The sequence below is a fragment of the Drosophila novamexicana genome, unplaced genomic scaffold (assembly GCF_003285875.2).
Source record: "Drosophila novamexicana strain 15010-1031.04,08,12 unplaced genomic scaffold, DnovRS2.1 tig00001302-arrow-arrow-pilon, whole genome shotgun sequence".
Classification (NCBI taxonomy): Eukaryota; Metazoa; Arthropoda; class Insecta; order Diptera; family Drosophilidae; genus Drosophila; species Drosophila novamexicana.
This window is the reverse complement of record NW_020824849.1, coordinates 1,326,783-1,347,879: the sequence shown is the minus strand read 5'-3', so window position 1 is coordinate 1,347,879 and position 21,097 is coordinate 1,326,783. Positions and strand designations below refer to the sequence as shown.

Sequence of the window (21,097 nt, the reverse complement as noted above, 5' to 3'; positions counted from 1 at the left end):
GGCATTTTAATCGGACTTGACCCACTGTACACGGGCGGCCTCAAAGTGAAAGCTTAAAAGCATGTGAGCATTGCGCACAGGATTCCTGTCCTGTCCGAACATGAAGCTGGAATCTGGTGGGTTCGGGGTTGGGCGGGGTTGAGCGGGGGTCGCACACGCAACCAGCGCTAAATTAGATGTAAAATAATGAACATTTCAATTAAAATAATTAATATTATGGAGTGCACGGCTCGATTTGACAATGGCCAAGGCAGATGAGCTCAAGATCCTGAGGCGGCTGCTGCAAGTCGTAGCCCGGCCACTAAGCACTCAATTAACCGTTATAATGTTTGCGGGACCAGGCTATGCTTGCAGCATGTGCAAACGGGACAGAGTGACAATGTGTGTGTGTGTGTGAGCGAGAGAGAGGTGGGGGCTAGAGATGAGCTAAGGCTTTTTAATTATAATTAAACATGCGAGCGAGCGAGCAAACGCTGGAATGGAATGGAATGGGATGGGATGGAATGGAATGGGCTGATATGGTTTCATGGTATGGTTCCTATGGCTTGGCATAATCACTTAGCCGCGTGCAGCGCAGCATTTAAAATTAATTCTACTCAAGTGCGTTTTGGGCTGCCCGAAAACACGTGGCATACGTGAAGCGAATTGACGGGGTCAGGGCAAGCGGGGCGTGCGGTGCGGCTCAGGGTGGAGCAAGCAGCGATTACCGTTAGCATTTTTGCGAGCGAAACAAATTGCACGCTAATTGCTCATGTTCAATTAAAAGCAAACGCGAACAGAACAGAACAGAACAAAACAGAAACGAAAGCCCCAGCTCTAGAATCTGGCCACACTATGCGCTTTCCCACAAGGCGCAGCGAGAGCGCGAGTGCGTGTGTGTGAGTGTGGCAGAGAGAGCGAGAGAGAGTGAGAGAGAGCGAGAGAGAGTGAGAGAGAGCGAGAGAGAGTGAGAGAGAGAGAGTGGGGGGGGGGGGGGGGGGGGGGTAGAGACGGCACAGACAGACTGCTTTTTGTTTTGGTTTTGATCCTTTGCGCAAATAATTGCCTAATTGTCTCTGGTCGGGGCTTTTCTGTGGCAAACATTGTTGTTGCCGTTGCTGCTTCTGTTCTTGTTGTTGTTGTTGTTGTTGTTGTTGTTGTTGTTGTTGTTGTCGTTGTTATTGTTGTTGCTGCGCATGCAAATGGCAACGCATATTTCTTACACAAATCCATTTTCATCTATTAATTGGCAGCCCTCAGCAGCTGCTGGCCAGGACATGCATGCGATTCACCTTCCCCTTATACACAATTAAGCGCTTGTGCAAATAAAAATCGTAACCCAACGCTTTACAGAAATATGTAAATTTACCACTTGGATTGCTCGCGATACGTTAACATGGGGTTTCGCTGGCGTGTCTACAGCGCATTGCCAAGATTTTCGTGTTCGATCTGAAACAAGTCTAATTGGTTATGATAATAGCCAATTTCGATTACAGTTTTCTGCACTTTACTTTGACATACATGCTATGCATTTGTTTTTAATTAAACCGGACTGTTAAATAAACGAACGCGAACGGAACTTAACAGAAAAATCAGCGACGATCTTAACACTACTAAAAGTCTGCTTAAGCACACCAATACATGCATAACTATATATACATACATATGCACATACATAGGTATGCTAAATTAATTTTAAAATATTTGGCTACCTATGTTAAAAACTCAAAATGGCCGACAGTGTTGTTAAAGTTGCGAGGTTAAGACACAGCCGGCTGCACCTTAAGCAGCGTCTTGTTTCTTGCCAATTAATTTGCATATATGAATGTATGTATTTACATATATATATTTATGTATATGCACATACGAAATTGCACCGCAATTAAATGCATCGTTGGCGTGGTTGTTTGCGTACTTGAGAGACTCTTTCATTTTTGTTTTTGTGTTTGGCGCGTTTTCGCACACCGTTCGCTGCAGCGTTTGCGGTTATTATTGCAATTATTATAGCTGCTTGTTGTCAACATATTGATTGCCTCTTGTTAATCACATGTAAACGAGCGAAACACCAAAAAGGGAGAGCGATCGGCGTACGAGCCCTGCAAAAGCAGTAGACTGCACTTTACCAGCGCTCACAATCACACACGTATTATTTTGAGCAAATTTGAATACCTGAGCCTTTGCATTGCTGTTACGTGCATGGGACCCATAAGAGAAGTATAGGAGCGAGCGCGAGCGCGTGCGCGTGCGTTTCCTTTCAACGCGTCTAATTGCGTTGCATTGTGCGTCAAACAGCAGCAGCAGCAGCAGCCACTGGCGATATCCAATTTCAATACATAATTTATTAACTGTGACTGTGAAATGCGAACGCGGCCGCACAATGCACTTTAAAATTGCCATTGCTTGAGCTCAGTTACGGCCACTTTTAAGCAGCGCGGCAGCGCATTTGCAACCCATGATAAATGATAGGGCGCCGCCTACGCGCGTCAAGGGTTGTCGCCGTCGCCGTTGCCGTCACCGTCGCCGTCGCTGTCGCATTTCGCGGTACGCCGCAACGCCGATCAAATGGCCGATAAGCGCTGACAGCGGCAGCAGCAGCGGTGGCAGCGGTGGCAGCGCCGGCTACGTGGCTGCGGTTGACAGTGCAAACGGTTGCAAGTCAAAATTAATTAGGATTTTTCAACAACAGCAAGAAGTGTAAAGCATGCGTTGCGAGACTTTGGCACCGACGCTAAGATACCCTTTACTAAATACTAAATCTTATGTTAAATGTAAATGTTGGTAAAAGTCTTATAATATATACATTTTGACGTCATGTTTGCAAAACTCTTATAAGAAGTTTTAACACCTTTTGCGAACCGGTTCACAAACTCAAAGTGAGATTTTGAACTACAAAACAAAAAAAAAAAGAACATGCATGCATATTTAAAGGAAATAAACTGAATGGAAATGCCTGCTGTATAGCAAAGCTAAAGATGCGCCTCCGGTAAGGGTAAATTGGTAACGCCAAGCGCTAAATTGAAATCAGTACAAAACAGCAGAAAGCAGAAAATAAAATAAAAAGGCGATCATTAATCATCAAGCCAAAAGGGTTGACGCGCTCGACAGTGCCCAAAATTCAAAACACCGCAACAACAAAAATTGAATGAACACAAAAAAAAATAAAAATAAAAATAAATAAATAACACGCACAAAAGGGTGGCTTGACCGGCGCCACAACAAAAACAATGCTAAAGCATAAAATAAACAACAGCAACAACGATTTTTACCTTCCGGTTAAATATCTTTAATGCTCAGTTTTACGAGTACATCGCACCATCAGCTGACTTGGCAGCTAGCTTCTGCGCCTTCGGCTGCTCCTCGTCGGACGACGATTCAAGCATTGACTCCAGAAACAGCACACTATGATTGGCGACGACGTCACGCAACGCTTCGACAGCCCGTGGCGGTTGTTTCATCAATGCCGCCACAGCGTAATCGGTTATGGCCGGATTGTCCATGAGGCAGTTGCGCAGCTGCTTGTGGCGGCGACGTGTGCGACGCCGTAGCGCTGCATCGGAGAGCTGCTCCTCATCGGAATTGGCGGAGCCCTCTACCAGATATTGTATGGCCAGCTCCAGATTGTTGGAGGCGCGCTTCAGCGCATCGCGTGCCTCGTTCTCCGGATAGCCCATGTCGGCGACGAGCTTGATCAGGCCAGCCGTATCGTTTGCATCTGTTGAAACGTCTGTCTCCGCAGCGTTCTGTTCGTTCTGCACATTGGTTGGCATTGTTTTTTATATAAGTAGCAGCAGCTCTTTTTGCCTTAACGAAATCCAATCAGAGATGTTCAATGCGAGCGCGCCTTTTATTCTTAGAGATGCGCAATAGTGCGATACAGAATATCGATTAACAACATGGATATTCCGCAACCCTGAGGCATGCAAATTTATTGCTGACGTCACAGCAATAATTCCTTTACAAATTAGCTGAATATGTTACGGGAATGCCATTCATAACTCGTTCTCTTTAGTAGCCAGCCGCGCATCGATACCAGCTGAGTATCGTCTGCAGGCTTCGAGTGGCTTTCATGTTTTTTTTTTTTTTTTTACAAAACTTAGATAACAAAAAGTTGGCAACAATTATGTGTATCAGAGATACACGCACACACAAACACACACAACATAAATGAATTTATTATACAGCTGCTTCCCCGCTTTCTCCGTTTGGTATGCTATTTATGCGTTGCACAATTTTAAATAATCACCCCATTGGGAAATTTCATGGAAAGTCCAACAAACATACAACAATCGAAACCCTTTCATTCTCTCTTACTTTTGCTTTGCATTACTTTACTATTTGTGTATACGCATGTGTGTGTGTGTGTGTGAGTGTTGCTTACACTGATTTATTGCCATTTTCTTGGTGCGCTGTGTTGTCCTTTTCGGTTAACTCTTTGTTTATAAGCAGCGCAGGGACAAACAAGTGGTCCGTAAAAAGCATTGCCATACCCTCATCTATCACAATTTCTTGCTACAGTTCTTACATTTTTGGGTTTAAAAACGCATTATTTTGCTTTTGGTAATTGAAGTTTTTAGTTTTCATTAGCCAAAGCCGCACCAGGACCAAATGACAAGGGACGACAGTGGACGCATATAATAAATGGCAAGCATACATACGCACTAAAATTAAGATATAAGAGCCGCTGCCCTATGAGTACGTAACAATATACGCACTTATATTTCAAAATTAATTCTCATTTGGCGTTGCCAGCTGCTGTGTTAACGGGCAAGCAGTTGGGCAGCGCTGGCAAATGGCGTGCTAAGGCAGCAGCAAAGAACGTAAAAGAAAACGTAAGTCGATACTTTTTAAATGCTCGCGCATACACACACACACGCGCGCGCGCATTGGAACAATTTTAAAACGGATATCAAAAGTTTTAACTTGAGCATTTGAAATATGGGCAAAACGTGCGTCGACAGCTACAGCAGCAGCGACATCGATAGTTATCGCAGCGGCTTTTGCGCAATTGTTCGATTTTACAAATGGCAAAATCACTTAACACACCGTTAACACCCACATTAGTTGTACTTGGGCGCACACACACACACATGCGTATGTATACATATATGTATGTATGTATGTACGCGTACGCCTGGGAAATGTACAGCGCTCCACTTGCTTTCGTTTCAATTACTTTGCAGCTACCCCAGGCGGACTCGCGATACTGGGACTGGGACTGTGACTGGGCGCAGGGATCATAATCGAATTAAATGCAATGCTAACAGAACTGAAACGAAAAAGTCATTAAAAACGCAAGGCTAACGATTGCACGCAAATTTGTTGGTACCGGCAACAGCTTCCCCTTTCCCCTTACCCAGCAACCCGCTACCCTCCACCCATTGCTGGTCGCAGCACATATACGTGCCAAAAACTATGGCCCATGAATGGAATTGGAATTGGCAATCGCACGTGGCACGCTGGTCACCCGAGATAAGCAACTGCCAACGCGTGGCCCGCCACTGGAATGCACCCTCTCGCTCCCTTCGCCCAATCACCCTGTCTCTGTTGCACATATACTCAACGGGAGATACCAATCAATGGGCATGGCGTTACGTATTTATGACCTGAAATCGGATTGGCAGATTCATTTTCATCACGATTATCGTTATTAATATTATTAGTGTTTGCACTAAGCAACTGACTTCCCTTTATTTATATTCTTTTCTTTTCAGCTTTTTCCTGGAGGCGTTGAGCTGTGAATTGAAAAATTGAACAAGCCAAGCGCTAAAAAGCTGCCTAAAGATAAACAATCTAAAGCTTCTCTAAAGTTGGCAATGCTCAGATGAGAAAAACTTATGCATATTTGACTTAAGCCAGAAACTGTAGCATGCTTTTATTTTATATACTTCTTTTATTTGCAATTTCTATAACTGTTTTTACCATTGCAGTGGAATCTGTTGATCTGATTTGATGCCTGAACCAAATATGGAACTAAACAATATTTGAAAATGTACAACATTTTGCACAATTAGATATATACATATATATAGTTTGTAATATTGATTGTAGAGTGTGGCTATTCAGTTATAAACCATGCTAATGTATGATATAGATTATAGAATATGGATTTGCTGTTTAAAGCTAAACTTTGTATAACTGGCTTGTCAACCAAAACACTTACCTATAAGATTTTGTGGAATAATATACAATACATTGTAGAATATGGCTGGTTAAGTTAATTGTAAAGCCTGTTTCAAGCTAAACCTTTGCAATTTTCGAAACTGATTTTTAAAACAAGTATAAACCGCAGAGATATTATTAGTTAAGTATGTAAAATTGGCTTTGCTTAGCCAGTTGACATTTAAAAATGTAATTGTTTATATATCTTACGACGTATTAGTATACCTGTAAGCACTATATGTTTCTATAAGGAAAGGCGAATCTGTTCGGGCTGCCAGATTCAAATACAATTCAATTAAAATTTGAAGGCGCCCTCACACAATAACAGACAACACGTGGGTGTCGGTTGTCCTCACACTTGAAATTATGCAAATGTGAGGCAGGCACAACCTAGGACAACACACACCCAATACTTTCACACGGCGCCACCCCCGTTCAGCCAATGACCTGGATGCGCTCCCTGACAGATGGCACACATACATACAACTATGCATACATATACGCATATAAATATTCATACAAATTAAATTTGTGCATTTTTGGTTGAAATGGAAAATCAAGCTTAGCTAATCACAAATTTATGAGGCAATCCATCAATGCCAGGCCCGAAGCCGAGCAAATTTAAAGAGCGGCAGCAGCAAGGGGCAACAATTGCAGTGTGTCGCCTCCGCTATGGCCACGGCCATGGCCACTAATCGCTTCCCACGATCGGGTCGGGCGCACAACCGAAAATTTCAATATGTAAAATTGCGCCTTCATTAATCCGTAAATTAGAAGCATTGAATGATATCGGGCTCAACTGGCTGGTTGACTGCTCTGCCGCCGGCAACGTTGCTCTCCTCACCCTCTGCTGCTGCTACCCCCCCACCACCCAACCCGGGATCTAGCTGGTGCTGACAAACAAGCCGCGTAGTTGAAGTGCACCCTGCAGCCCTACAACAAATCTCTGCGCACACACACACACACACATACACAGATTGGGCAGAGCACACATGCATTGAGATTTAAACTGTCCACCGAACCCAATGCCACCACCAGAGCCAAAGGGCACAGCAGCAACAGCGGCAGCGACTCCGCTGCACAGTGTGCACTTGTATACGAAAATGCGATCAAAAGAAAGTCAGCAAAATTGCATTAAATAAAAGTAAATATTTGAAAGAAGGTCAATAAATAAAATGTTATTTTTAAATTATTAGCAAATAATATTGTACATAAACCGACTTCTTTCTTTTGGTAAAAAAAACTAAAGATCTATATAAAATAGAGTATAGACTGTATCTCAGAGTAAGCCCCACTTAGAATTTTATTTAATTTACCACTTTATTTTAAAAGTTTAAAGATATATGTCTAGAAAGTTAACTGACTTGAGGTCAAACCTAATAAATGCTTTCATTATATTTTCCAAGAAGCCAACTAGATTTCCTCAAAAAATCTGAAAGTACGGTAACTAACTGAAATTCAATTAAAAGATATAAACATTTTTGAGGGAAACAAATCCAATTAGACTAAAAACATTTATATTTCGCAAGACATTTTAATGACTTAGTTAGCAATATTAAAAGGCTGCAGAAAGTTTTAGGTAGTATAATTTAAGCTATATTATTAAATATAATATTTCATATTATTGAAAAGCTTAGAAGCGCGAATTCTAGACAATTATCGGCATACTTTGTATTTGTAACATTTGCAACTGATCTGATGCTCAGAGATATTCGGTTACGTGCAATTGTATTTCACACGCAAACAATTGCATTGGAACCACTGTGCCGCCGTGCCTGCAGTGACATGTCAACAACAAAGACAACGGAGACAGCGAAGGATGACATAAGAACTACAACAACCACAAAAAAAAGGAAGAAGATGAAAAAAGTCGGGCTGTCGAAATGAAACGAAACAAAATGAATTGAAATTTGTATTAAAACTGTATTAGACGCGCGCTGCTAACGGCGACGGCGACAGCGACGTCAGCGTCGACGCCAACGTCAGTGTCGGCTGGCTGCGTGGCTGCCTGTCAAAATCAGCGACGCATCCTGCGTTAGGTCATTTGAATAAGGCGACGGCATACGCTTTCCCCCTTTTACCCCCGCAGCCGCAACCGGGCCAAATTGCACGCACTGAAGCATGAAAAATGCGGCGACCACAAGCAGCAGGAGCAGCAGCGGCAGCGACAGTAGCCAGGACTCGGTGAAGGGCAGAACTCAATTCGAGTGTAAAAACGATGCGAGCAGCAGCAGCCGCGACCGTTTGACATTTTCGTGTGCGTAATTAAATTACGCAACTGCCAACAGGGAGAGATCCATTAGCAGGGCTCGAAAATAATAATGAAAAAAAAAAAAAAAAATGATTCAATCGTGAGTGCTTGACTGGAATATAGCCTGTAAGCAGTTCTGAGTGTACTTTATATGTATGTACACTGAAACGTATTTACTTATATGTATGTGTATGTGTCTATATTCCCTAACATAATCTACATATATCAAATGCTGACTGCTTGATGGACTGACTGATTGACTGATCTAGGAATCGGAATGTGTCTGTATCTGCATATCTGAATGCAGTTAGCTTATGTGGTTGAGATTCACGCTAAGACATGGTTATTTAGAATTCCACCTGTAAGTGTGAGAAATTGGTGAAATGATTGTAACATAACGACGAGTAGTATAAGCTGTATTAAATGACTTGTGCTGACTGATTGATTGACTGACTGATTGACTGATCTAGGAATCGGAATGTGTCTGTATCTGCATATCTGAATGCAGTTAGCTTACGTGGTTGAGATTCACGCTAAGACATGGTTATTTAGAATTCCACCTGTAAGTGTGAGAAATTGGTGAAAACGATTGTATGTCATTTTTTATTGCTTTAAATTCGAAGCTTTTTTTTAGAAATCGTTCTGAAACTTATCCTGAGACGTGTTTTATACTTTTTGAAAGTCCACAAATACATTTTATTCTCTGATTGAAATTTGAAAAATATAGGGGAAATTGTATAAAGTTAATTTTACCCACGATTTGCTCCAAATTCATTTTTTAACTTTGCTTTGAATAGAATATAAAAGTTTTTCCCTGCACCGAAAATATATGGAAAAGTGTTGCATAAAACTTGAATAAATGCTTGACTTAAGTGAATCCTTTTTATATTTTCACTTAATTAATAATTTGCATATTTTGAAATGTTTGAGGAAAGCTCGAATATATATTAAGACAATAAAAGAGGATCGGTTATACTATAAAGATAACTTTTGTAACTAGGTTTTTTTTTGATTTGCGAGATATATACAATATATTAGTTGGAGTCAGTTCCAAGCTACCTGAACAGATCCACATAAATATATGCTGAGTACTATATTCATACACTTGAATAATTCGGGTCTTTATGAAATTTTGGAATGAGCTCAATCTTATGCTAAGATGGGGTATCTGGGATCCCGAGCTTATATACGTAGCTACAGATATTGTCTTCCACAAGGGATCTATGTAGGCCTTGCAGAGATAACAATGACTACATTGTTTTCAGATTATACGAGAACAGTCATGGTTTTATATTTCTGTAGCACAGTTCACATTCAAATCTGATTGAAATTTTGAAACCTTTTAAGATAGTTGTACAGTTTTCATATATTTGTAACCTTTCTTTTCTTTTTAATTTTTTGTTTAAATTGGTCTTCTTTTAACAAAATTGAGAGTCGAAAAAAAAACATTTCCGAAGACAATGAGTAAATACTTCAACAAAGAAGTAATCGACGAGTTGGAGAAGCGCTTCCATCGGCGCATCAATGAGCCGCCAGCAGGCTCCTACAAGGCGGTGCCGGAAGGCGACACCTATCTGCTGTTCGTATCCGCCAATCCCGAGGCTATGCTCAGTCGTCAGGTGATTACGAAGACGGTGCAGAAGATTTGCTATGATGCGAATTTGGGTCGTCGGTGTTCGGTGCGCATAGAGGGTGGACCCTACAGTCAGGACATGTCGGACTCCGTTGCACAGTCGAAGCACGAGGAGGACTACAACAACAGCAACAACAACAACATGAAGAGCTCGAACTCGCGCAAGACACACACGATTAAGCCAAATCAAGGTTCCGGAGATTTAACGAAATGCGCACCCAAACAACAAATCGAACTCCTTGCGGTCGATCCAGTTGCGTGTCCGCAGCCGGAGCCCCAAAGAGGCTGTATGCTCGAGGTCTCCAGTTTCAGTGATCTATTTGATTCCGGCAGTGAGAGCGATATGCCAGAGACACCTGATGGTCGCATACTGATCGCCCAATACAAGGAATATCACCATCGCAAGGAGATCTACGAACGCTTCAAGTCGGCCCTCAGCCCGACCAAAATAGTGCACGGACTACGGAGCATGGCAAGGAATTGTGTGAAGCTAACCTTTGGACGAGCAGCGCCGCTGGAATGCCAGGACGAGTCCCTAATGTCGCCCACGCTGTTCGGGCCGAGCATCGACGAGCCGCTGGTCGTGCTGGCCGATCACATATACCGCACAATCTGTTGGCTCTTCGAACCGGAGAGCCCAGCTGGCGAGGATCAGACCCAAGAGAATAGGCCACAATTGCTGCGCGCGGATCGGCCCAATCTGGCCGTCATGGGCAATCCGAATGATCGCACAACCATCCAGAATCGCGGACGTGTTCCAACCCAATGAGATGCGAAGGGCAGAGCCAATCAACCAAAACATAATTCAATAAATACTTTCGATATACTCATTGCTTTCTATATTAGGGCAAGGGCCAAGAAATAGTATTCATCCAGAGGCCAAGCAATGTGCAAAAAGCCAAACCTCATGTAAATCGCATGACCGAGTTATGGGATTGGGAAATTTTTACCCATGTATAGGATCGGACGATCGGACGGCTAACAAATAACTTTCATACAATCGTCTTCCGCCAATTTTCCACTGGTGCAGGCGAAATTTCCCAAACATGTACTCATTAAATTCTTTTGTAGGGCTTTGAAAATAAGTTTAAGGCAAATCGAAAAAACTTTAAACCTTTTCAAAAAGTCTTAGAATCGCTCTTTTCACTTAGAAAGCTTTGCGAATAATGTGAAATACGTCTCAATGAATTTTTCCTATAGATCCTTGGAAACGTCAACCGTCAAATCTTTGACCCACATTCGCGCCAAAAAGGAATGCATTTTTTGAAAAGTGTGAAACACGCTTCAAATGAATTTGAAACTCCCGACTTTAGATTATATTGAATCTTCTTTCTCATACTCAGTTCCCTGGGATATTTGATTAGCTATTAATCTATTGATTATGCACTCACCTTGAAGCCGGACGTTGTTGCCGCAGGATTAAGCTCAATATTGATATTGTTTGGCTCCATAATGAGGCCCAGACTCTGGAGGTTGCACGGCTGCGGCAACTGCATGGTGGGCGTGGGCACCTTAAGCACCGCAACTGTGCAGTCTATGCTGCTGGCGCTCACCGTTGCGGTTGCTGGCAGTGTTTCCGGCATCCTGCGGTTTCAATACACCTTTCAATTGTTGTTGTTTTTGAAGCTGAAGCTGCTGCTGCTGCTGCTGAAGCGTCGCCCTCAACTGCTCAAAGCCGTCTGGCAAGCACTGCAAAGATAGAAGCATATTATTAATATATGGCGGTCGAACATTGTCCCGAACCCGCAAGAGCCACACTCCGTGCGAGTGGAGGGATCCGTTAATTAAATTATTTTCATAAAACTTTTCAAATATCACAATTCTATGCGCACATGAATAAAGAAAAAATCGAACCTGCATGTAATTAAAATCATGAAAATCGCATAGAAAGGCGGGGTTAAGAAGACAGGCAGAGCGTGTGGAGAGGAGCGAGAGCGGGGGAGTTAGTAAGAGGGATTAGGAGAACGGGTAAGCGGGAGCGGAGAGAGAAAGTGAGTAATTTAGAATAAGTAACACCAAGAGAGAAAGAAAAGGTTAGCAGGTAATAACAGGCGAGTGAGAGTTACGCGCAATAACTAAGAGGAATTGCAAAATAGGGTGTTAAAGTGATTCCAACCAGAGGGAAAATACAATAATCATTTTTTAAAACTTCATGAAATGAGCAATTGATTTACTGTCCCGAAATAGAATACAAACAATAACCGAAATTACCAAGAAACTTGGAATATATTTGAAAAAAAAAAACATGAAAATCGCATAGAAGAGTCAACCGTTTATTCAAGAATCGCGAAGTTATACATTTACACAAGCAATATATTTGTAATACTAATAAGCTTTGCGACAAAGCCAATTACAGGGCATATTCAAGTCGAACACTCTCCATTCAATTGGTTAACATATACCCTTCTCTTGCATCGACGCCTAATTTAAAGACGAGCTAACTTCAACATTGAGTAAAAGCCTGAACAGCATGTCCTTGTATTTAACTTCGAACACATGAGCTTTGGATAAACAAGTACTAAAATAGTTTTAATTGGGCAACAATTCTCTCTTTGACTGTTCAAAATTGTATACAAAAAAAAATAAATAAAAATAATAAAAAAAATTTGCTACTTTAAAATTTTCTATAAAACAGACTTAAAACTTGTATAGCGAATAAACCATGGACGTTGATGAAGAAATTCGGCAAAATCAGAGGAAAATACACGCGCTATTGAACATCAATCGTCGTCTTGTCGATATCTTGGGGTTTGTGGATCATCTGGAAAGCTCACTGGACGCATTGTCAGTAACCACAAGTCGCTATTTAATTCAAAAGAAGTCATTGGAAAACAAGCAGTCTGTAGAAGCTAATGTTGTTATGGAGTCTGAAATCAAACGTGTTGGTCGGAGTGATGCAGTCGAATTGAGCGATAATATCGATTCCACTGAGATGTGATATTGACTTCTCAGTACAAGTAATTTATTGAACTGCCAGCTAAAACAACATTCGAGACATATGTATAACATACAAGCATATAAAATACATTATTATTCACTTTATTTTGCACGCATAAATACAGACTTGATTATCTATTGGGCTTGCATGGGCGTTGGAAAACATTTTAGCTTGACTTGCAAGGAATCGATTAATTATCGATTATTAAAATGAGTCTTTTGGCCATTTCTTTCACTTTATTTAGCATGGATTAATAAATGATTGCATTTGGGGCTAATAGAGATATTTATCGATTATTAAAATGTCAAGTAATCGATTAATTATCGATTATTTAAATGGGCTTTTATACCGATTTCATTCACTCTATTCGTATGCATTCATATGGATTTATAGGAAGGTTGGAAAAGATTTGGACTGATTCCTGTACACAAATCGCTGGCCCTATATTTATATATATATATAGTTATATTATTATATTTTTGATCTTGATCAAAATTTTGTATAGATCTGCTGGCGATATATAAGGTCGAAAGGAACAGACAACTATATCATATAGCTCCCATGAGAACTATTAATCTTAGTTTCAATAGAAATAATCGGTCATAAGTTTAAGAGTTTGCATACAAACTTCAGTGTTATCCAAGATATCCGAACAAAACTCCACCAATTATAAGCTTTTTATGCCCCCACCAAATGAGCCAAAACTCATCCAAACAGGGGACTACTATATCCTAGGGGATCGGTCGAAATCCGAATTCTAAGAAATAAGTTTCATGTGCTTAAGTAATTTTTGCAAAAACTTAGTCCTATATGAGTTTTACCAAGATCTTATCCACATGGAACTAGTATATCTATATATATACCTAGCTACATAGGATCGATTACAAAAATCCTTAGGTTTATTAAGTTACCCTCAGTTTTAAGACCTCGGTGCACCGTAGTTAGCCTATTTAAGTATAAACATATAAAGAAGATTTAAGGGTATTTAATCTTCGGCACTCCGAAGGTAAACATATAGATCATTATATGTTTTATATTTAGGTGAATATCCCTTTAATCACAAAGTACAGCAACAGGTTAAAGCAAAAACTTAACGCATTTAGTTTTTTGTTTTTTTTTTTTTATAAATATGTTTGTCTTTTGTTTAAATGCGAATGCGTTTGCAGTTTATTTGTAGTCTCCAGTTTTGGTATAAATTTGCTATAACTTATTCCTACAACTAAAGGGTAGGTTCATATAATATAGTAGCACTTGGATGTGTCCGGTCGACGGCGCAGCAGACGGGAGCTAATACAAAACGTTAAATAAAAAACACAGTGAATGCATTGATAAATTAGGCAGAACAAAAAAAAAAAAAAAAAAAAAGCATCAGCATAGTTGTAATATCGAAACGTTGCGAGGATTGGCCAAAGCCGTTGAACGTTAATAGCTACTCCTGCAGGCGACGACGAATCTCAGCTGGCAGTTCTGCCAGGGTAACATTGGACTCCTGCCGCGTGCGCACCTCGCGCAGCTTGACAATGCCCTGAGCCAGCTCGGCATCGCCCAGGACGATGGCCAATGGTATTTGGTGCTCCTCGCAGTGCTGCAACTGGACCAAAAGCTTGGGATTCAGCTTGTATGAGTGCTCCGCCTGCGCAATTAATGAATTGGTTAATGAAACGGCATAGTCAAATCTTTGACAGCGTACTCACCTTAATGCCCGCATCCCAGAGCTGGTTGAGCACGCGCAGTCGTTGCTCGTGCAAGCCCTTGTGGGCAGATGCCACATACACCTCAACATCGTTGGTGCGCAACTTAACTTTGCTGGCAGCGAATTTGGCTTCGAGCACAGAGAAGATGCGCTCCACCCCGATCGAGACGCCCACACAGGGCACAGCCTTGCCGCGCGGATCGAACATGCCAACCAGATTGTCATACCGGCCGCCACCTGCCACGGAGCCAACGGTGCCGCCCTGTTCGGGCGCCTGATCACCATTTTGCAGAGCCTTAACGGGTGAGCCTGTGGCTCCAGGTTCCGCCTTGAGCACACCCTCGTAGATGACACCCGTGTAGTAGTCAAGACCACGCGCCAGACTCAAATCAAAGCTGACGCTTTGCTCCAATCCGAACAGCGAGCAGTATTTCAACAGGAGCTGCATGCCCTCGAGCCCCTTGACGGCATTGGGCACCGCCTTCAGTTTAGGATCGGCCAGCAGTTGCTCGACGAGCTCGGCGCCACCGCTGAGACGCACATACTCGCCAATCCTGTCGGCAGTGGCGCCATCCAGACCCTTCTCCTCCACCATTTCCTTACGCACTTCCGCCCAGGGTGACTGCAATGGAGCAATAAATATTGTTTTAAAACATCTACACATTCGGCTTTATGCATTTAAGTTCACCTTGTCCAACTTGTCGACCGCCGAGCAGATGGCACGGAAGTTATTTGGGGGCACACCACACGCCTCGAACATGCCATCGAGTAGCTGGCGATGATTCAGCTTGATCACATAGTCGCCAATATCCAAAGTATCGAGCACTTCGGCAACAATCTTGACGCACTCGGCATCCGCCAGCATCGGATCATAGGTGCCGGCAATATCAAAATCACATTGATAGAATTCGCGATAGCGACCGCGGGTCATTGCGGGATTATCACGCCGATAGACCTTGGCAATGTGATAGCGCTTAATGCTGGATATTTTGTTCATGGCCAGATAGCGTGCCAATGGGACGGTCAGGTCATAGCGCATTGATAAGATCTCGCCGCCCTGATCTTTCAGATCGTAAATGAGTTTCGAGTCCTCGCCATATTTGCCCGTTAATACCTCCTGCCAGCAGTTAAAAAAAAAAACAGTTTCAATTATGATTTAAGAAACAAACAGTAATGGAACAAAGCCGATATTGACTTGTTACACGCCTTCTCACCTTCAGCTCAAAGACGGGCGTATCGATGGCCTCGCCGCCGTGCCGCTTGAACACCTGCACAATCTTGTCCAGCACACCCTGGCGCAGTGTCATCTGCTGCGGGGCATAGTCGCGCGTGCCTTTCGGTGTTTTCAGGGTGAACTTTTGATTGGCGGGTGCCGCATCGCCGCCAAGTTTGGCCTTTAGGGCCAGCAGGCGAGACACCTCCTCATCGATCTGCAGTGGATCAAAATATAGAAAAATGGTATGCGTTTAAGTTTCCAGGCGGTTTGTATAGTGCACTTAGATGCTAACCTTATGCATTTGTTGTTGTTGTTGTTGTTGCTGTTCTTGTAATTGTTGCTGTTGTTGTGCTTTCAATTGTTGTCCAACGCTTGTTGACATCGCGCGCCCCTCGCTAGATGGCGCCAGCGGCAGCTGCTGGCGGGCAGGGCTAAGGCAAGGGCACTGAAACGCAACACTACAGCGCCACTGGCGGCCAATTGAACGCAACATTTTGTTTTTGACTTTTACTTTCAATAATTTCTCGCTTTTTACTAAGTGCTTTCAAATATAGCAACAAATTGCTTGCATTAGCTCTTATCAAACCTAATAAACAACAACAACAATGAAAAAAAAAAACACCGATTAGAGTTGTTTTTCTAATTTTTTTTTTTTTTTTGTAAACATATATATATATATTTTTTTTCAACTCCGCGATTTTGAAATTAAGTGAAACTGTTAAATGTGCAGAAATCATGCATGTGTGTGTGTGTGTGTGTGTGTGTGTGTGTGTGTGTGTGTGTGTGTGTGTGTTAGTATGGTGTGTGGTTGTGTGTGTGCGGAAAGGAAAATAAAAAGGTTTTTGAAATACGAATTTCAACGCTATACAAAATCATTGCGTTCTATTGACCGCTAGCCATGCCCTGTTTTTCGTTTTTTGCAATTGGGCATGAAGGATGTTCTCACAGTTACACACTTGACACTTTACAACACTTGAAATTCGAAATCGAAACTCGAAACAGAATCACCGCAAAAGCGACGCCGCGACGCTCCTGCGTCGCCTCAACAATTTCAAGGACATTTCGCAAACGATTCATTTCGACTAAAACTGATTTAAAAACTATATATAAATTCATCGATTTTCGGCCCCGCTTTTTTTAATCACATATTTTCTATACCCATCAAATATGACCCTAGCAAAGGTTTGCTATAATTGTAACAATCATGCCAGATATCTTACATTATAATCCGTTTTTGAGTATCGATATATCGATATTTTATTAAAGTTTTACGACTGCGAAGCAACAGCTGATGCCCGTGCTCTTGAATGCAATGAACGCATAAAATAGCAATTAACGGCATTCAATTGCCATGACATGCTGCTTACGCACACACACACGCAACACACACATACACACACACACACACACACACACACACACACACACATGCAGACAAGTGGAGGAGGCAGCGTCATTTGTTGCCAAGCCGGTTTCAGCAGCACTTCGCTTGGCCAGTCACTCGGTCATGAGCACAAAATATCACAACAGCAACAACAACAACAACATCAACTTTAACAGTAACATTCAGCATTTAGAAACAACAACAAAAAAGGGGGCAAAACCAACCAAGTTTCAGTTGTACGGCGAGGAGAAGGGTTGGCAGATACGGGAGGGGGGTTAACGGTTAAAAAGCTCGCCATGGTTTGCTTGAAGGCCGCCAGTCCGACTGACTGACTGAGAGACCAGGCATTGCAATTCAATTTGGACAGTGTTGCCAATATCTCTTGTTTTCTGTGTAATTTGGCGTTTTTGAAATTTGCGAACTCTTTTTCTTTTAACTGGCAGCGGTTTATCTGGGTTAGTTTAAAAAAACAAAAATGCTGGGCAAAACTTAAAAAAGTGAACTTTCAGTTCTTGTATAGGGTATCTTATTGGCCAGTCATAAACAGTACTCAATTATTTGGCGGACTATTTCTGCCAAATGGCACGTTGAATACGGTCATACGTCAAAAAACAACGCGATTTTTAAGTGCATGATGCAGAATTATTTGTTATCATCATGCTTAAAATTGTGTGCAATTTACATATGATATGCTAATCTTTTATGAATTGGAAAATTTTAAAAAGAGTTCACTGCGTAATCGTATTTCCATGTTACGGCAGTCTCCAAGCATATGAGAGAAACGTTTTAGTTTTGCCCGGCCACAAAATATTGCAAATTAATTTGCATTATCAGTAGGTAGGTAAACAATGAGATTTTCGTACATACTGGTTATATGAGATACATGTATCTAAAATGGATAAGTCCAGTTGAAAAATAAAATGTAGCTTTTTCGTGTCCCCTATTCACCTTTTGCTTTTTCCCCCTCTTAAGTTGGCCACACTGCACAGCAACAACAACACAATTACAGATACAACAATAACAGCACGCGAATGTGAAAGTTCTGTGTTGTTGTTGCCACTGTCGATTAAGCTCACTGTTATGTACATGCAATCTAATTACAGAGCTGAAATTCAATAATGAGAAGCTGCCAACGCAGCACGAGCGGGAGGAGAAGAGGGGGGAAGCGAATGTGTCATATTGCGTACATATGTACGCATGCATGTGCGGCTGATGAAATACGTAATTATCGTTACGTCCAAGTAATTCGATAGAAGTGCAACAGGATTCAGATGAATTTATATATACATACATATGCATATGTACATGGGGTTAAAATAGCATGGTAAGCGCGGCACACTCAAACACACATACATATTTACATATGTACGTACGCACGAAAGGCTTAACAATGTGTATATGAATGTGCACACTGAAAATGCTTTTGTTTCCATGCATGCATACATATATATATATATATAGATATATGAATTGCATATATATAAATGCATTTAATATGTATTTAGTACTGACCTTCTCTTTGGACTCCTTCGACGCTTTAAGTTGACGCACGAGTTCGCCTTGTTCTTTAATTTGTTCCAAAATCTGTTCACGCGTATCACTCATATTCCAAATGCCACAGCACTAACGATTCACAACAGTACGACACTACACAAAAATTGGTTTAATTGCGAATTTGCACTGTGTCGTGGCAAAATATATGTAATCGCAAGATTTTCGGTAACTTCGCGCGGGCTGCAATTACTTTATTGTTGGCTGCCAAAAATAATGCACGCGGCCAGCCGTAAGTAACAGGCACGTAAATAACCAGAGTGCGTTAGCGCAGTAAAGAGCAAAGTATGCGCAAAAAGAGCAACGTAACGTAAAGAAAACCAAGAACTCGTAACAAAATATGTAATGTTTCATTTAACTAAAATGAGCCTTAAATTTGATTATTGCAATTTAAAAGTTATCAATAATATAAACAACAATATTGGCAACCGAATTAATTTTGTATGCGAGTGCAGTTGCTAAAAAAAATATTCAAAAAATACCCAATAAGAAAATACTGAAAGCAGCGCCATCTGTACTCTAACAGACGTACCAAAATCTTTTGTGGGGCATTGTTAAACACTAATAATGTTTAAAAATTTTTAAAATCAATTTCAACATGCGTTGCATTTTGTTTCGTTTTGCTTACCTTCAGTTTATATTTTACACTTGGGGAAGTGAAGTAAATACAGAGCAATTTTTAAGAAATTTTACCATAACATTTAATGAACTTTGCCGGCCACAAAGTTCAGCACATAAATAATACCAACAGTAACAACAATAAACATTAAAAACCAAACCACAACCACAAAAATGAAACACAACAAAGCCGCGCAATATCAGCGCAACATAAAAATACAGACATACGATCAGCTGGAATCGGACATGGAGAACGCACACAAAGCTGTTGAACGCAAACTAAACTATTTATCCGAATCCAATCATGTTACGTCCAACTCGCGCGCCATCAGACGACGCGGACAGCGCTCCAGCGAGGGGGGCAGCGGCGGCGGGCACCATCATCGGCGCAAGCATGGCAACAAAAAGTCATCGCAATCCAAAATAAAGGACGACACATCGTCCAATGCGGCGCGCCAAAAGAGCGGCACCGTACACAGTGAGTACCAGCTAGAGCGGATGCAAATGAATATGCTAACAGGTGCTGCAGGTTTTTTACAGTCGCCACGCCGCAACGGCCTGTCGCCGCGCGACCTCATCGAGGAGGAGGAGGATGATGAAGAGGTGAAATTGTCACGCACCATGCGCGGCGCCATGCAGGAGGAATACGAACAGCATCTGGGCCATTCGCATCGACGCAGCCAGCTGAGCATCAAGCACATCAATAAGCCCAGCTACAGCTGCAGCTCGTGCGGCGCCATCTTCCACATCAAGTCGTTGCTTGGCGCGCATCGTCGCACCCACGACGATGACTTCCTGGTGCGCTTCCGTGGCCGTCGCTTGCGTGAGAGCAGCACGGCCTTGACGGCCGTACCGGCTGGCAAACAGTGCAAGTTCTGTGATCGGACCTTCGATTTGGAGCGGGCCCTGCGCATCCATCAGCTGTGCCATTGCAACAAGATCACGCCGCAGCAGCGACGCAAGCTGGGCTACACGGATCTGGCGCACGAGAAGAAGAACGCGCCGTTGCCCAACTTTCAACGGATGGCGAAGGGTGCGCATAACGGCTTGCCGCTGCATACTGTGCCCGATCCGAATATGCCCTATGTGGCACTTGGACCGGCTGCCATAAAGATGATCGAACAGGAGCAGCAGATGAAGGCCAAGCGGCGCACCACCAAGTACACTGTCAAGGTAGCTGGGCCCATGGGACGTTGGCGCTAATGCGTAGGCCGATCAAAAACGATCAAAACAAAAAAAAAAACAAAAAAACAAACTACAAAAAAACAAAACACAACAGAAGACAACATTACACACAAATAAGCTGCAAACACAACAAAACAATACGCGACATAAAACCAAACACAAAAAGACGTTCGCTTTGCAATTGGAGTACTTTGAAATAGTTGGCGTTTAAGTGAACAGTTTGCCTTGCATATACAAATCATATTTTGCATTTGCATGCGCAACAAATTAAAGGCAAATTTTAGTGAGAAACTTTGTGTATGTGTGCGTGCGCGTACCGTTATCGGCAGGCGCCAACATTCAAGCATAAAGGCAATGCAGCTGCCAACTCAGCTGTTTACGACAAGAAACAGAAGCAACAAAGCAGCTGTTCATTAAGCTTAAGTTGAGCTTGAGCAGAACTGCGTATACATATGAAAATACAATATACATGTATATGTATATGTGCATG

The 21,097-nt window shown here is 42.1% G+C and overlaps 3 protein-coding genes across 5 annotated transcripts; 1 reads left to right on the top strand and 2 right to left on the bottom strand.

Annotated features, from left to right (window-relative positions):
• Positions 1-3,263: 3,263 nt before the first annotated feature.
• LOC115767078 lies at positions 3,264-3,812 on the bottom strand. The gene has a single exon (XM_030711222.1). It carries the CDS (start codon positions 3,744-3,746, stop codon positions 3,276-3,278), a length of 471 nt encoding a protein of 156 aa, XP_030567082.1. The 5' UTR covers positions 3,747-3,812; the 3' UTR covers positions 3,264-3,275.
• Positions 3,813-14,093: 10,281 nt separating this feature from the next.
• On the bottom strand, positions 14,094-19,114 carry LOC115767111 (histidine--tRNA ligase, cytoplasmic). Of its 3 annotated transcripts, none has more exons than XM_030711264.1 (6): positions 18,766-19,114; positions 16,162-16,284; positions 15,868-16,083; positions 15,342-15,770; positions 14,655-15,275; positions 14,094-14,593 (listed from the first exon to the last, which is right to left on the bottom strand). In XM_030711264.1, the coding sequence occupies exons 1-6, from the start codon at positions 18,856-18,858 to the stop codon at positions 14,390-14,392; spliced, it is 1,686 nt and encodes a 561-aa protein (XP_030567124.1). In that variant the 5' UTR covers positions 18,859-19,114; the 3' UTR covers positions 14,094-14,389. The 3 variants fall into 3 exon arrangements, with proteins under 3 accessions (XP_030567124.1, XP_030567122.1, XP_030567123.1); XM_030711262.1 differs by having other exon boundaries at positions 16,162-16,455; positions 18,766-18,839; XM_030711263.1 differs by lacking the exon at positions 16,162-16,284 and having other exon boundaries at positions 18,766-19,101.
• Positions 19,115-19,446: 332 nt separating this feature from the next.
• Positions 19,447-20,898, top strand: LOC115767103. Its single transcript, XM_030711250.1, has 2 exons — positions 19,447-19,900; positions 19,952-20,898. Exons 1-2 carry the CDS (start codon positions 19,597-19,599, stop codon positions 20,623-20,625), a joined length of 978 nt encoding a protein of 325 aa, XP_030567110.1. The 5' UTR covers positions 19,447-19,596; the 3' UTR covers positions 20,626-20,898.
• The last annotated feature ends 199 nt before the right edge of the window (positions 20,899-21,097 follow it).

Bases quoted from the DNA above. Each gene is read 5' to 3' on its own strand.
- LOC115767078 (XM_030711222.1), bottom strand. From the start codon at position 3,746: ATGCCAACCAATGTGCAGAACGAACAGAACGCTGCGGAGACAGACGTT.
- LOC115767111 (XM_030711264.1), bottom strand. From the start codon at position 18,858: ATGAGTGATACGCGTGAACAGATTTTGGAACAAATTAAAGAACAAGGC. The intron at 16,285-18,765 runs GTCAGTACTAAA...GCCCGCCAGCAG, and splicing joins CGAAGGAGTCCAAAGAGAAG to CTGCCGCTGGCGCCATCTAG. The intron at 16,084-16,161 runs GTTAGCATCTAA...GATCCACTGCAG, and splicing joins AACAACAACAAATGCATAAG to ATCGATGAGGAGGTGTCTCG.
- LOC115767103 (XM_030711250.1), top strand. From the start codon at position 19,597: ATGAAACACAACAAAGCCGCGCAATATCAGCGCAACATAAAAATACAG. The intron at 19,901-19,951 runs GTGAGTACCAGC...CAGGTGCTGCAG, and splicing joins AAAGAGCGGCACCGTACACA to GTTTTTTACAGTCGCCACGC.